At 47.6% G+C, this 16,608-nt stretch overlaps 1 protein-coding gene across 1 annotated transcript; it reads right to left on the reverse strand.

The window, feature by feature from the left end:
* Positions 1-121: 121 nt before the first annotated feature.
* Positions 122-14,844, reverse strand: LOC148670589 (uncharacterized). The gene is made up of 3 exons (XM_088632489.1): positions 14,457-14,844; positions 295-1,323; positions 122-210 (listed from the first exon to the last, which is right to left on the reverse strand). The coding sequence occupies exons 1-3, from the start codon at positions 14,842-14,844 to the stop codon at positions 122-124; spliced, it is 1,506 nt and encodes a 501-aa protein (XP_088488615.1).
* Positions 14,845-16,608: the final 1,764 nt, after the last annotated feature.

Genomic DNA, 16,608 nt, shown 5'->3' on the forward strand with positions numbered 1-16,608 from the left:
CCTATCTGTGTGCCTCATGGAGAGCAAGTTGTGAAAAGACAAAATCCTAATACGAAATAAGAAATTGAATATGGCCAATAAAGTGATCTTATTTTATGTGCTGGTGAGCTCTTCAGGTAATTCAGTCACTAAAACTCTTCCCACACTGACTGCAGCTGAATGGTTTCTCTCCTGTGTGAATACCCTGGTGGGCTCTTAACGTACTTGAGTCTCTAAAACTCTTCCCACATTGACTGCATGTAAATAGTCTCTCTCCTGTGTGAATGCGCTGGTGGGATATTAAGGTACTTAAGCCTCTAAAACTCTTCCCACACTGACTGCAGCTTAATGGTCTCTCTCCTGTATGAATGCGCTGGTGTGTTTGTAAGTGGTTTATCTGAATAAAACCCTTCCCACACTGACTGCAGCTGAATGGTCTCTCACCTGCATGAATATGCTGGTGTGTTTTTAAGTGACTTGAAGCACTAAAACTTTTCCCACACTGACTGCAGCTGGATGGTCTCTCTCCAGTGTGAATGCGCTGGTGTCTTTTTAAGTGACTTGACTGACTAAAACTCCTACCACACTGACTGCAGCTGAATGGTCTCTCTCCTGTGTGAATGCGCTGGTGGACTCTTAAGGCACTTGAGTCTCTAAATCTCTTCACACACTGACTGCAGCTGAATGGTCTCTCTCCTGTGTGAAGGTGCTGGTAGGGTTTTGAAATGCTAGACTGACAGAAATGCTGCTCCTCCCTGTGCCGTAATGGCAGTTTGTCCACTCCATCTGAGCAAAGCCTTGAGTGATTCTTCCTCATCCTCTGATCGTGCTGGGGTCTCTTATTCTGCAAATGCTCCATGGAATGGTCTTGCTCTGTGTACTGAAACTGAGATTTGTTTTCCCCATTGTGTCCCTTAGTGTGCTGCTCAGCAGTGTGAATCACCTGGGGCTCCTTCTCCAGTTCTGCAGGGTCAATCAACTGGGGCTCTATGTCCTGCTCTGTAAGATTAAACTCACTCAGTTCTTCTTTAAGTTCTTGTATAGAGACGCAGTCAAGTTCATTACAATGTTCTGCAATATTCTTGGTATCCAGATGATTCATCTTGTCTGTAAATATTAAGTGTCCAAGTGTCTCACTCTCAGGTTCTATCTTCATCATGGGCACAGAGTCCAGATCCTCGACACTCTGTCTGCTCTCTGTGTGCTGCTCACTGCGTTTCTCTTTCCCTTCTGCAGCAGTGAGCTCTGTCTCCTGCATCAGACTGGACCCCCACTCCTCCTCATTGTGCTGCTGTTCAAGAGGAGCCCTTTCCCCAGCATCAGGGAGAGCACTGGCCTCTGAGCCTGTAAACACAGGACAGGAAATCAAGACCTTAATAATAATAATAATAATAAACTTTATTTTATATTTCAACTTTAAAGGTGGCTTCTCAAAGGGATTTACAGAATGCCAACAACAACAAAAAACACAAAATAAGCATGATGAGAATACACTGTTAGAGGAGACAGTAAATGGTGGTACCAAGTACAGTAGGAGCAGAGGGGTAAAGCAGAGGGGGGCTTGAGTCTGGATTTGACGGAGTTTAGAGAAGGTGATATCTCTCTGATATCTTTAGGGATAGAGTTCCAGAGCTTGGGGCATAACACTTTTAGAGTGTAGATGGACTTGGGGGACAAATAGGAGACCAGAAATAGAAGAGCGAAGGTTGCGAGGTGGGGAGTAGAGAGATAATAATGATCATAACACAAACAGGTACTGAGGTGCCAAGCCATGAAGAGCCTTATAGGTGAGCATGAGGATCGACACAAAACATGAAAGGAAGCCAATGCAAGGACTCCGGGAGTAATGTGATCACTTGCACTAGACCTGGTCAGGATTCTGGCTGCCGAATTTTGGACATACTGGAGTCTGTTCAATGTGGATTTAGAAACCCCAGAGAGCAGAGCATTATAGTAGTCGATTTGGAAGAAGACAAAACTTTTCAGCCACAGTTAGTGATAATATAGGGCGTAGTAGAGCTATATTTCTGAGGTGAAAGAAGGATGTTTTGACGATATGTTGCACATGTGAGTCAAATATCATCCCCATTTTTTTCCAAAATTACTGAAGCTCAAGTACATAACCATCTACAGATAGGTTTACAGGACTGGCTTTATAAAGTTGATGGGGGGTGCCAAAAAGCATGACTTCAGTCTTGTCACAATTAAGATGAAGGAAGTTTTGAGTCATCCTAGTTTTTATGCAATTAGAATAGAGACAGCCAAATCAGCATAGTAATGATAGCTGAGGCCATGTGATCTTAAACAATGACCAAGTGGAAATATGTAAATACTGAAAAGTAAGGGGTCTAGTACTTAGCCCAGAACTTTAACACGGGCATAAAGTACTTCTCAAAAGGAAGCAACACCCACACAAAAAGTATCTTAAAATTTAAATTTGAGATAGCTAAGATATTATTTAGTTGCATGTAAATGAAGTTTAAAAAATAATTTTCCAAACTTGATATACATCAAAGATTCACACACTCTTCATTTCTTTGAACACAGATAACGTGAAAAGAGACTGAAAATACAGCAGACACGTATGTTACGCTATGTATTTTTACATAAATTCATGTATAGCCAGTCAGCCGTGAAAAAAAATCAAATATTGTAAATAATTTAAATACTGTGGGAAACTTCACAAATTCATCTCTTATACAGCACGCAGCTGAGCTCCTCTTTGGAAACTAGTCAGTAGTTTTCATGCAGCATCACCATCAATATGACAAGTACAAAGAGGAAAGGCAAGTCAAGAGAAGTTAAGTTGTATCACTGTTTTTATTATTGTTTAAACTACATACAGATGCAGCCATTCAAAGAACCCGTACAGCACACAATGACCTACATCACGTACCGCGGTACGTGATTGGATGGCCAAAATGATGGGCACTCGTGATTCATTGGTTGGTAGTGAAAAGATTTAGTCATTTAATCTCTTTACTGTGCATGTTTTAATCCACTTAATATTTATATGGAATTTTACAACTAAAGGGAAATTTTAGTAGCTGAGCATAAAAAAAGGAGCATAACGCATCTTATGATCATAAACGATATTAAATTAGGAACGTAAACATATCATGTAAACTGTATATGGCTTGTATTGGTATTTTAAAGAAAAAATACACACTAGTATTCCACTTAATCCCTAAACATTTTAAGCATCAAAGTCTTACATGTGGTTATTTTGGAAACGTTGTTACATGCTCCTTCTGACCATATTAAGTTTAATATGTGAATATTTTATATGTGAAAAAAGGGAATCCTGTTGTTTTTTATGGTCTGTGGCTCAAATCCTGCTTAACTAAAAATTAGACACAAGAAGAGTATTATTGGACAGTGTTGTGAGCCTAAAAAAAATCAATAACGATATTAATTTAAAATCAAAACATATTTAACACATACACCCGACATTATAGGCTGTGCCTGCTCGCCAGCGCGGTGACGTCACCGCCTTTTCCTCTGAATAGCTAGCAGGGACCTCAGCCGGTGGGCAGAGAAGAGATTGCCCTTTAGCTCAACTGGCTGACACAGCTAGCAGTGATACCAGAGGCCTGGGTTTGAATCCCCGGCTGATTACTGTATTTCACTTTCTTTGTTAACACGTTTTATTTTTAATTAGACTCATTCACGCATGAGGAACCATGATCTTGACATGCAGGTGATGAGGTGTGCAGGTCTGAAGTAGAGTTAACAGCTTCAGATTTAAAAGGTTATTAATAATATCTTCAGTGTCGCATTGACATTGGAATGTTCTTCCAAGTGTAAAAAGATACTCAATGTGTCTCCTTTATAATTTTCAGCTTACAGACCATCCAAGATCATTTATTATGAATAATATCTTCTGTATTGCATTAAAATTGGAACACTTTTCACAGGTGTAAATCCACCTATTTTCTAGCCGTTTTATTCAGGACAGGTAACAGTTTCACCCCTCCCCCTTCCCTCTGCCTGTCTGACTTCTTTTTAACTCTTCTGTGCCTGAATCACAGTGGGTGAAAAAAGAGAAAAAAGTTAAACTGTTTTTATAGCTTTTAAAATTATGTCTAAGTTAAGCAGGAACACATAATTATCTCATTATTGATTTCTTTCTTAAAAATTAAAAAATTGGTTTGCCCAGCCTAAGAGCGTTTATGATATAGTGGCATTTTCGGGTTCGATGAGGATGTACACAGTGACTCAGACACTTGTTGAATGAAAAACGGTGCTTTATTTTTCGGCACAGCCTTAAAGTAGTTAGTGTTGTACAGTAATAAAACGTGGGTAAAGTCATCCCATTTAAACAATGTGCTTTTCACACAAATCCTGCTAATATAAAAATTAGACACAAGAAGAGTACTGTCTGAATTACTCTGTCCGTCCTCGCCGAACCCGAAAATACTACAATATATATCTTTAAATATCACCAATGCGGGTTGTTCGCATGAACTCGTATTGAGCAGTATTTCTCGCATTGTGAACATACTGTATGTACACAGTGGTCCTGCAGGGTGTAGGGCGCAAACCCACGTGACCCTGAAAGTGCTAAATTATTAATGTCGCATTAACATTGGAATGTTCCTTTTTACAAGTGTAAAAAGAGGCAATACACAACGCGTCTCCTCTTGAACTCTTCAGTTTACAGAGAAATTTCACCAGAGCCTCACAACATAGTCCAATAATACTCTTCTTGTGTCTAATTGTTAGTATAGCAGAATTTAAGCTTCAGTATATGAATATAATTATATCGTTTTTAATTTCTTTAGATAAGCGATTCCATATTATATTCCGTATTAATCAAATTCTAAATATGTCAATATAGTGTCCATAATATTTCCTATTTCAAAGAAGCTTTTCAAAGGCTTGAGGCGTCTGTTAATTAATCAAATTCTAATTCTAAAAGTATGCTTTCGTTTACTCCAATAATGAGCATATTAGCAGAAATACAGAAATAATTTTTAGAATCCACTAAATAGAAAATATAATATGGAATCGATTATCTAAAGAAATTAATAATGATATTAATTTAAGAATCTAAAAGAAAAGGATCAGAAAAGATTCACAAACCAACACAAGGTTGTGAAAGGTCAAAGGGCCTGTCTACAGTGTAAAACATTTGGTCGCAGCACTGTGAGTGTTGTCGTTTGAAAGCTATTGAGTCATGAACAGCGACCCCCTATCCCCATGTATTGCCTGTCCAATGGTGCTATCTTACAGAAATAATAAAATATTCTGGAAGGGATTCACATTCAAAATCATGACAGTGAAAAATAAGAGGGCCTGCTTAGTGTATAAAACACTTGGTTGCAGAATTGTGAATGTTATGCTCAAAAAGCTATTGAGTCATTAGGAAGACCCCCCTATTCCAGTGTATTAGAAAAAGAGATTCACATTGCAAAGCTGTGTCAGTCTTCTGTGTAAAAAATCGGTTTGAACATCATTAGTGCTGTTTTTAATAAGCTGCTGAGCAAAAAATAGGAATTTTCCTGCTGTCAACAGTATTGTGTATATAGTTGACCTTTACCTGAATGAAAACAGGATATACAGAGAGGGTTTCAGAAATCAAACAAAGCTTTATTCCCATGCTTACAGGATTCCAATTAGTTCATAATTATGCATCGATGAAAAACCGGATGTTTACAAAAAGAGATTTTTTTTGACAAGTAGAGGTCTTTAAAATGCGTTTGGTTTGAAGGCTTTCTGTGTTTCCCTTGCAAATATATAGACATAAGAATATTTGTGCGTAGTCAAAAAAATGGCGTAAAAACGACACAGCCAAACATTGCTGTGACTTTTGTAGTAACTCCAGTCCACTAGAAGCAGGCTGCCACTTACTGTACTTTTTGGACCGGTTTTCCTGCAGTCTACATTTGGGCTGGTCTCTGGCATGTACCCTGACTAGTCTGGCTCCCAGCACACTCCTGGGCGACCACCCATAAGAAGTGTGCTACTGCACTAATTTAACCACTAAATAAATATAGAAATCCCTACATTACACACTGTTGTAGCGGTGAGGCTAATTAATAAGACAGAATTAAGTGTTGCCGTGCTTTCCTAAATGAGGCCCTATCTCTTTCTTAATCTCTGTGGTGCAGCCAAAGAGAAGCTATTAATGCAGGCTGATTTAAAGATGTTTTCTTTTGATAAGGGACAGCTCCCAAATGGGGATGCACTTAGCTAAGCCTGGCTATCATGATCAATGGTCATCCATTGGCGCCTATCTGTCTAGGGAGTGCCAGATGGACATCTGGACTGCATTCCTAGGTGTCAGGAGTAAGTGACTCATATCTCACCTTGATCAACCAATCAGGGACTGGTAGGGCAGGTTAACCCCACGTGGGTCTCTGATGCCCATGAAACTTTCAGCCAATGAACGAGCTGAAGTTCCTCCTGGTAAAAACAGGCAACACAGAGAGCCTGAAAGACTATTCTAAAGAGAATTCAAAGGAGAATTCCAGGGGTGCGAGACAATTCCAGGGCAGGAAGGCCCAGGAGCAGAAAGGTTCCCAAGGGACCTTCTCGCAGCGCGCCTCCTGACCATCCTGAGACTCAGCCCGGACAACCACGGAATGGCCAGTGTGTCTGAGTGCCAGAACTTTCCTTTGTTCTAAGAGTCGAGAGCGTAGGTTGCCCCAAGTAACCAAAGAATCCACCCAAGGTTAGCATCAGCAGCAAGCCTCGTTAACAGGTCGGAACTGTGGACAGCTGAATCAGTATTCAGAACTAGCGCTTCATCAGGAATGAACCTGTCCTCTTCCTGACCTGCTGGGACCCATAGTCATCTTTTCTCCTGTGCACAAACTCTTGCTAGTTTCAGCCAAAACTAACTAGCCGGTCTTCAGAGAGCATCAGCAGCGCACCGTCGCAAGCCGCACAGCACAGCCTGGCACGGAGCAAGAGAGCACGGATTGGACAGCAACAACCCTGCAACTGCTTCTTTGTGCCTGCAGGAGATCTGAATCCCCAGAGATTGGATGAGTATTCAACTTTACTGCATTACAGCTCGAGAATTCAATTGTTATGGTGCCTCGTGAGAGCACACTACACTGTATATGGCTAGTATTGGTATTTTAAAGAAAAATACACTCCAGTATTCCACTTTCTCCCTAAACACTTTATGTGGTTATTTTGGAAACATTTTTACGTGCTCCTTCTGAGCATAATAAGTTTATATTAAGTTTAAAGGGCACTTTTCCTGTCCATGCGGGGAAGAGGTTCCCCCATTCTACTCTGAGAATGTAGAGGGCAATGGGTTAGATTACTCTGATGCAGCGATCCGCTGGTAAGGTGACTGAGGGCTTGCCAGCGCGGTGATGTCACTGCCTTTCATATGAATAGAAGGGACCTGGGTTGAAGGCAGATCTCACTGTAGCTCGACTGGCTGCTTCCCTGTTGAGTGACACTGGAGGCCTGGGTTCAATTCCCCAGCTGGTAGGGTGTGAGCCTGAATGTGCTACATTATTAATACTATCTTCTGTGTCACATTAACTAACTCTTTGGTTTATTCCGCCAGACAGTACATGAATATAATTATATCATTATTAATTTCTTTAGATACACAATTCCATATTATATTCCCTGTTAATCAAATTAATCGTATGCTTTTGTTTGCACAGATAATGAGCAAATTCACAGAAAAGGTTAAAACACTAGCACTTTTCACAAAGTATATAAACTTAATATGGTCAGAAGGAGCACATAAAAATGTTTCCAAAATAACCACATGTAATACTTTGATGCTTAAAATGTTTAGGGAGAAATGGAATACTGGTATGTATTTGTTCTTTAAAATACCAATACCAGCCATATACAGTTTACATAATATGTTTATGTTCCTAAATTAAAATTGTTTATGTGCATGTGAAAGGCATGGTGAACCGGAGATTCTCAAAACTTACTTTCTATGATTGGAAACGAATAAGTGATTGGATCAATATCTGAAAAAATAAAGTATTTTCATTTACAAAGACAGTTGCAAAGAATGTGGACCTTACTACTTTAAGCTTACAGCTTGTCTAAGGTCATTCACAATTAATATTATTAGTAATATCTTCAGTAAAAACTTTGATGCATAAATCTGCATAATTAAAATATTTATGATAAAGTTGGTAGGTTGTGTACTTTTGTCCAACTGAGCAATCTTGCTTTTATAAAATATACCTTATATTTTAATGTTTAATGATTAACATGCTGTAATACACAGTTTAAAATTTAAAGTCTAAAGAGTATACAACTTAAATTCTTATTTGGAAAAAGACTGTCCTTTAGCAGTGACTAGGATTTGAAACCATGTGTTTTCTGGTGACAGTTCAAATGCTGTACATGAGAGGTTAAGCTTTATTAGCTCCACCTGGTAGTGATTCCGGATACTATTATAATACCTGCGGTATGACGCGTTCAATGTGACACGTCCATTGCTTTGTACCGCAACGTACATCGCTCATTTTGAATGGCTGCATTTGTACATGCACGTACCAGTACACTCACAATCGATTTGGATTGTTTAGACACAGGGGAATAAGTGGGTCTAAGGGGGTGTTCAGATTATATGCAATTTTAGAAATACAAGTTATGTCAGAAATCTAACTACCACGCAAAAAGTAAGTCTACTATAATAATATCACAAGTACATAATATTTACATTAACACTGCACTGAGAAAAAGAGGGGTTAATACAGACACACTGACGGACTGGACACTACAGTACATAAAGACTGCATTGAGAGGAATTAATATAGACACAGGCTCTGGAGGACTGTAATGCTTAAAATTATTTTATATACACAATCATTAGTATAAATATAAAATATAAACCAATACAACGTTAAAACTATATATATATAACTTTTCTTATCTAATGACGTTGTATTATTCGCTGATTCAGTGAAACAATTGTTGAATCTTAACGAGATGTTTTCACCACCGTAACCGGACAAAACAGTTCAGTTTCCAGTAAAGAATCCCGTTGGTACATCACACAAGTCTTTCCCGCTTCACGCTGCATCTCTCCACTATATTCTCACCAGTGAGGAAGTTAAGACACCATTTTTATATACTGTAACGCCCTCGCCTGGTGGTGAGGAGGAAGCGCCCCTAGGCGCTCGTAGTACCGCTGGGCATGATGGGAGTGGTAGCCGGGAGGAGTCTGAGGGTCAGCACGATGACCAGCGGCTGACCCTACCTGTGTAAATAATGTCCTAGTAATTCTAGTGCCCTGTGTAGTCCTGTAAAAGTAGAGTGTGTTGTTAGGTAATTACCACCCTAAATGTGTGTACGTGTTCGTCAGTCTCCTCATGTGTGTGTAGATCCTGTGTTTGGTTTTGGTGTGGTTGTAAAATAAAGCCAGTGCTTGGTTAATCGCGTCTCCACTGTTCTTTAGTTCTGAGAAAGAACCTGCAACGCTACATTGGTGTCAGAAGCGGGCAGAATGAACAACTCGTGGCAGACACTACCCGATTCCATAAAGCGCCGGCTGACGCTGGAAGACGCAGAACCCATCGGCGGCGCACATAGGGAGCCTGAGCAACTCCTGGGTGCGACAGGTGGCCACAGCCCTTACCAGGGCTACCCAGTAGTGGTCCCGCCAGTAGAATTGGGGCGGCCGCCCCGGAGAGAGGATGCCCTCCCTGCCGGAGCCGATCAGCGATTCCCACACCCATCGGCGCGGGTGCGACCAGGTCGCTACAATGGTGAGGCGCCTTGGGAGACCTATGAGGCGCAGTTCCAGCTCGCGGCCCGGACGAATGGCTGGAGCCGGGCGGAGATGGCCGGCCACCTGGCGGCGGCGCTGGAAGGAACGGCCTGCCAGGTGCTCCTGGACGTCCCGGAGGAGGACAGAGGCGACTACACGGCGCTGGCAGCAGCCCTCCAGCTGCGCTTCGGTGTAGAGGAGGCGCCGGATTTGATGCGGGAGAGGCTGGCCCTGCGGCGGCGCCGACCAGGAGAGCGACTGGGCCCGGTCGCCGCGGATGTCATGTTCCTCGCCCGCCGAGGATACCCAACTTTCCCCCGGGAGGCGCAGCGGGAGATGGCTCTCCAGGCCTTTCTCAAGGCCCTCTCGCCCGAGGAGCTGCGGCGCCACGTGCAGCTGGCCGCTCCAACATCGCTGGAGCAGGCCTTGGCCCTTGCTACACGGGCTGAGGAAGTGTTCGGGGTGACTGGCAGCGCCAGCAGACGCAGTGCGCCCTGCCGGCTGACCGAGGCGGCGACGGAGGAATCCAGCGAGGGGGAAGAGGAGCCAGCCCGTGCAGCGACCGCCGCGGAACAGCCCCGCACGCTGATTTGCGACCGCTGCGGGAAAAGAGGACACCGAGCCCGGCTCTGCCGGGCACCCGAACCTCGCTCTCCCCGATCGGCGTCGGGAAACGGGAACGGGGCGGCTCAGCGCGGGGAAGGCCGCCCTTGAACACCTCAACCCCCGCTCCGGAGAGCGCTGTAAAAACCGGCGCCCCTCACGCCACCGTGGGGCGAGTCGGCTGTAGCCGGGGCCTGTACCTCCACTGCCGGATTGAGGACCAACCCTGCCTGGCCCTACTCGACACCGGCTCATCAGTAACCCTACTTCGGCCGGGCGTCCTCCCCGACACCGAGGGCACCAACCCCCCAGGATGGGAGGCCTCCAGCCTGCGGCTGAGGACTGTGACGGGACAGCTCGCTGCGGTCCGGGGGAAACGGGTGCTTGCCTTCCGTCTGGGTGCAGCGACGGTCCGCCACCCCTGCTACCTTGCACCCATCCAGGAGGACTGCATTCTGGGGCTGGACCTACTGCAGCGAGTGGGGGCCAGGTTGGACTTGGACCGGCAGGAGTTGGTGTGGCAGGGGGAGCGACTGCACCTGGTGGAGGGCAGGTCCGGCGAAGGCCGAGGGACGCGGGCTTGCCGGAGCCGGGGGAACAAGAGGCAGCGGCGGCGGCGGCGGCGTCAGTCGCCGGGGCAGACCAGGCCTGCGAGCCGGGGAGCGAGCGTGCCGGATCCTGCCCCTGAGTCGGCCGGGGGGCCAGACAAGGCGACGGCGGGGGCCGAGCGTTTCGTGGAAGCGAAGCGTGCCGTTGAGGACCTCTTCCAGCGGAGCTGCGAGGGCCTCGATCAGGACCAGCGGCAGCGGCTCCTGGAGCTACTCGCCCAGAACGAAGACCTCTTTGCGGCGAGGGATGAGGACTGCACCCGCACTGCCCTGGTCCAACACGAGATCAACACCGGCGACGCTCGGCCCATCCGCATCCCACCAGGACGCATGGTCCACGCCAAGCGGACCGCCGCCGAGGAAAAGATCCGGGAGATGGCCGCAGCGGGGGTGATTGAGCCCTCCGCGAGCCCGTGGTCGGCGCCAGCCGTACTGGTTAAAAAAAAAGACGGCTCGTGGAGGTTCTGCGTCAACTACCGCAAGCTGAACGAGGTCACCCGGAAAGATTCCTACCCCCTGCCGAGGATAGATGACGCCCTGGACTACATCACCGGGTCGACCTGGTTCAGCTCCCTGGACCTCCGCTGCGGCTACTGGCAGGTACCGCTTGCTCCCGATGCTCGCCCGAAGACGGCCTTTTCCATCGGCCAGGGCCTCTGGCAGTTTACTGTCATGCCTTTTGGCCTGTGCAATGCCCCGGCGACGTTCGAGAGGCTGATGGAGAGGGTGCTGGCATCGGTCCCGCGGAACCAGTGTGTGTTATATCTGGACGATCTGCTGGTTCATGCACGGAGTTTCGACCAGGCCTTGACGAACCTCCAGGCGGTGCTGGCCTGCATCCGCCGTGCTGGCCTGAGGCTCAACCCCCGCAAGTGCGAGCTCCTGCGGCGGGAGGTGACCTTCCTGGGACATGTTGTTGGACCGCGAGGGGTGGCTACGGACCCAGGTAAGGTCGCCGCAGTGAGGGGCTGGCCGACTCCACGCACCATCGCGGAGCTCCGCAGCTTTCTGGGGTTGGCCTCGTACTATCGGAGGTTCGTCCGGGACTTTGCCAGCATCGCCGCCCCGCTGCACCGCCTCACCGACAAGGGCCGCCGTTTTGACTGGGACTCGGGCTGTGAGACTGCCTTTGGCCGGTTGCGTGAAGCTCTGGTGGGGGCCCCCGTGCTGGCCTACCCCGACCCGCGGTTGCCGTATATTCTCGACACCGACGCGAGTGACTCGGGGGTGGGGGCGGTGTTGGCGCAGGAGGGGCCGGATGAGGAGCGCGTAGTGGCTTACTATAGTCGGGCTCTGACTAGGCCTGAGCGGAACTACTGCGTGACCCGTCGCGAGCTGCTGGCGGTGATGGCGGCGGTCCACCATTTCAGGCCGTACCTGTTCGGGACCCGGTTCCGGTTGAGGACCGACCATGCGTCCCTCACCTGGCTGCTCCACTTTAAGGAGCCAGAGGGACAGATGGCGCGATGGATAGAGATCCTGCAGGAGTACGACTTCACTGTCGTGCACCGTGCGGGGTCTCGCCATCTCAATGCCGACGCTCTCTCGCGGCGCCCCTGCGAGGCCGCGGACTGCCATCACTGCGCCCGGCGGGAGCAGCGTGAGGAGGCTGTCCGCACCGTGGCGGGGGTGAGCGCCGCGGCCACGGCCCGGGAGGGGCCGCTGGGGGTGGGCCTGCCAGACCTGGCGCAGCGTCAGGCAGCTGATCCTGACGTGGGCCCGGTGCTGCGCTGGAGGGCAGCAGGAGTGCGGTCTACACGAGAGGAGCTCGCCCCGCACCCGAAGTCCGTCAAGGCCCTCTGCGCCCTGTGGTAGGCCTTGGAGGTAAAGGACGGGGTGCTGCGCCGGGGGTGGCGGGTACCCTCCAGTGGCGAGGTACGGTGGCAGCTGGTGGTGCCTCGGTCGCTCCGCGGGGCGGTGCTCCGAGCGGTGCACGGCCAACCGGGTGTGGGGCACTTCGGCGGTAGAAAAACCCTGCAGCGTCTCCGAGGCCATTTTTATTGGGGTCTTTGCCACCAGGACGTGGAGCGTTACTGCCGAACGTGTGCGGTGTGCGTGGCGCAGAAGGGTCCCCCCGAGCGCTCTCGGGCCCCCCTCCAACAACACCAGGTGGGGGCTCCTATGGAGCGGGTGGGAGTGGACGTTTTGGGCCCGTTTCCGCGCACCGAGGCCGGGAACCGTTACGTCTTGGTGGCCATGGATTACTTTACGAAGTGGCCGGAGGCCTACGCCCTCCCGGACCAGAGTGCCCCCACGGTGGCCGATGCACTGCTGGAGGGGATGTTTGCCAGGCTGGGGGTGCCGGAGGAGTTACACAGTGACCAGGGGCGTAACTTCGAGTCCCAGGTCTTCGCCAGAGTGTGCCAGCGCCTGGGGATTACTAAGACGCGGACCACCCCGCTGCATCCCCAGAGCGACGGGTTGGTGGAGCGGTTTAATCGGACGCTCGCCACCCAGCTGGCCACCCTGGTGTCCCGGCACCAACGGGACTGGGACCGCCACCTCCCCCTTGCGCTCTGGGCGTATCGGACCGCGGTCCAGGAATCCACCGGGTGCACCCCGGCCTCGCTCATGCTGGGCCGGGAAATGCGAACACCGGTGGACCTGGTCTTCGGCCCGCCGCCCGGAGACGGGTCGGCACCGCCGGCTGGACCGGACTACGAGTGGGACCTGCGGCAGCGGATGCAGCGGGTGCACAGCTTTGCACGGACCCACCTGACACAGGCGGGGGTCCGGCAGAAGCGGTACTACGACCTGCGCTGCAGGGGGCCTGCCTTCCAGCCCGGGGACTTGGTTTGGGTGTACAACCCGCGGCGCCGCAAAGGCCTCAGTCCTAAGCTGGCGCCGTCGTGGGAGGGGCCCGCTGAGGTACTCGGGGTGGTGGGCGAGGTCTGCTACCGTGTCCGGTTGCGAACACGGGGGAGAGTGGTGGTCCTGCACCGAGACCGCCTGGCTCCCTACCGGGCCCGGGAGGAGGAGCCGTGTGGGGAGGCTCCAGAGGAGCAGCCGGGGCCGGAGCCGGCCGATAGTGGGGCGTCCGTGGATCGCCAGCCGTCACCGCGGCGCAGCGGCCGCTCACGCAGGGTTCCGCAGCAGTTGGCCGAATACGAGTACAGCCTGAGGGGGGTGTTCGACGTCGGCGAGACGCCAGACGCTTCAGGTGGGGGCAGTGTAACGCCCTCGCCTGGTGGTGAGGAGGAAGCGCCCCTAGGCGCTCGTAGTACCGCTGGGCATGATGGGAGTGGTAGCCGGGAGGAGTCTGAGGGTCAGCACGATGACCAGCGGCTGACCCTACCTGTGTAAATAATGTCCTAGTAATTCTAGTGCCCTGTGTAGTCCTGTAAAAGTAGAGTGTGTTGTTAGGTAATTACCACCCTAAATGTGTGTACGTGTTCGTCAGTCTCCTCATGTGTGTGTAGATCCTGTGTTTGGTTTTGGTGTGGTTGTAAAATAAAGTCAGTGCTTGGTTAATTGCGTCTCCACTGTTCTTTAGTTCTGAGAAAGAACCTGCAACGCTACAATACACACACTGACTTCATACAAGTCACCACACTGACCTGAGAGCTCCAGTTTCGTGTCCATTTCTTCTTTTATTCCTGCAGTGACTTCCCACGGAAGCGTGTATCCAACATGATGTGTCTGTCCCCGATCTCCTCCTGCTCCCGACTCCTTCTCCCACAGCTGCAATCTCCACTTGAGGGTCTCGTTTTCCTTCTTCAGCTGCGCCATTTCACTCCCGGCACTGTCCTCCACACACTGCGTGATTTTAAACACAGACCATCTCACCAGAGTCTGGGAGACGCTACGGAGTTTGTTTTCAATCTCATCCTCAGAGTCAGACATCCTGTTTCGGAACACATGTGAAACTTCATACACGATCGATTTGAGCAAAACCTCCATGAAAGAGTGAAGCTCAGTTTCCAGACTGAACAGCAAAATTGCCATATTTAATCCAAGATGATCAAAAATACAGAGAGACTGCTGTGCTGATACTGAAACGACAAACACTAAGTCTCTTCCGCACCTACGGGTCTATATTATTGCAAGGGTTTGAATTCACACCTGAAACAGGAACAGGAACTGAGCGATCACTCCTCCTACATCCTGCCACATGACGCACTTCCTTAGTGATGGTTGATATGCTCTTCACGTAAAGGACTTTCAGAGTGTTGGATCTTGTTGAATATACAAATTAAATTAAATGATAAAAATAAATTTAGCATTGTTTACAAATAAATGTACGTTTCCAGATCCTTCGCCTGTAATGAAATACCTAACAATACTTAAACGTATATTGAAATAAAGGGATCAAACTTTCAATGTAATAGATCCATATCTGAACAATGTTTACTAATAGACGGTAATGTTGCCAATTGGTTTGATATCTCCAAGAAATCCAAGAGATCGGGTATTGAAAATCAATTTTTAAACATAAAATGTGAAATGGAAAGTAGGTCAAAAGCCTTCTGATAATCTAAGTGCACCATACAACATGTTCTGTGCAGCCATTAATTTTATGGGCTTTTATTGGATTTGATTAATTAAACAAATTATATTTTTGCTTACAATAGATAGTTTTAGATCTATATTCATAATAAAGGTTAGTTTTATTATAATTGATTATTTCTACAATTTAGAGTAATCCTTTGTTTCATTTTTCAGAAAAAACAGCAATGTTGATAAAATAAGAAAAATAAAGTTCCACTTTTGCTACAGTGTCATCTACATTAAAACTTGTGTTGGCCGTCACCGGGCAATTTCCGATAATGACCAACATCATCAACTTCAAGTAAAATAAGATTCACACATGGAATTTTATCTTGGAATGGAGGGCGGGAGAATTCATTTATACTCCCGTTGCATCTTGAGCTAAACTATTTTAAAAATATGACGCAGATTTGTTCAAGACATTTGTAATCGCCTTAAAGAGAGTTTTCATGAAGACATACGTCGGCTAGCTCTCCCCTGTTAATTGACAGGACTTTTGACGAGGTTGTGAGTTTGAGCCTCACCTGGAGTAGTATGGCCTGTGTCTTTAGCTACTGAAAGCAACTGACGAGTTTAGGTGCTGGAGATGAAGTTTAAATTAATTTGAAAGAAACAAATAAAGGTTTATTCTATATCACACCCAAAGAAGGCTCCACTGCTGAAACGTTGTTTCCTGCTCATTTCAGCATGGAATAAGTAGTTGCAAGAAAATCAGCTGCCTGAATAGGGACCCTGAGATGAAAAGTTCGATATTCTACTGACTGGGCTATTCCCGTCTACTCAGTTTCTTTCTGAAACAGCGTTTTTCCAGAAATACTTACAATTTGTGAAATTTGAAATACAATCTTGCTTAAAAATGCAGATGATTTTTTTCCCAAAAAACGTAAATGGAGAAAACTGACCCGTTTGGGTCTCTGTGGTACAATTGCTTAGTGCGGTCAGGTTGGGACTAAAATGATAGTAAGGTGCTGGTTCAAGCACAACCTGGCATGCCTTTCTCACTGATCCAACATAAACATCATCTAGGGAAGAAGTGGCATGTAATGTTTAATACATTATTGACTTTATCGATAATTGGAGGAAATGCAAATGCTTTGCATGTATCAAATTACAGCATGTACAGATATACAGGTACAGGTATACACCGGTGGGCGTGTCGCGGTATCACGCAGTATCACGGGGTTAATCGCGTCATTTGACGTTATGCCGGAATGTATATGG

This window comes from Lepisosteus platostomus, chromosome 5 (genome assembly GCF_059453375.1).
Source record: "Lepisosteus platostomus isolate fLepPlt1 chromosome 5, fLepPlt1.hap1, whole genome shotgun sequence".
NCBI lineage: Eukaryota > Metazoa > Chordata > Actinopteri > Semionotiformes > Lepisosteidae > Lepisosteus > Lepisosteus platostomus.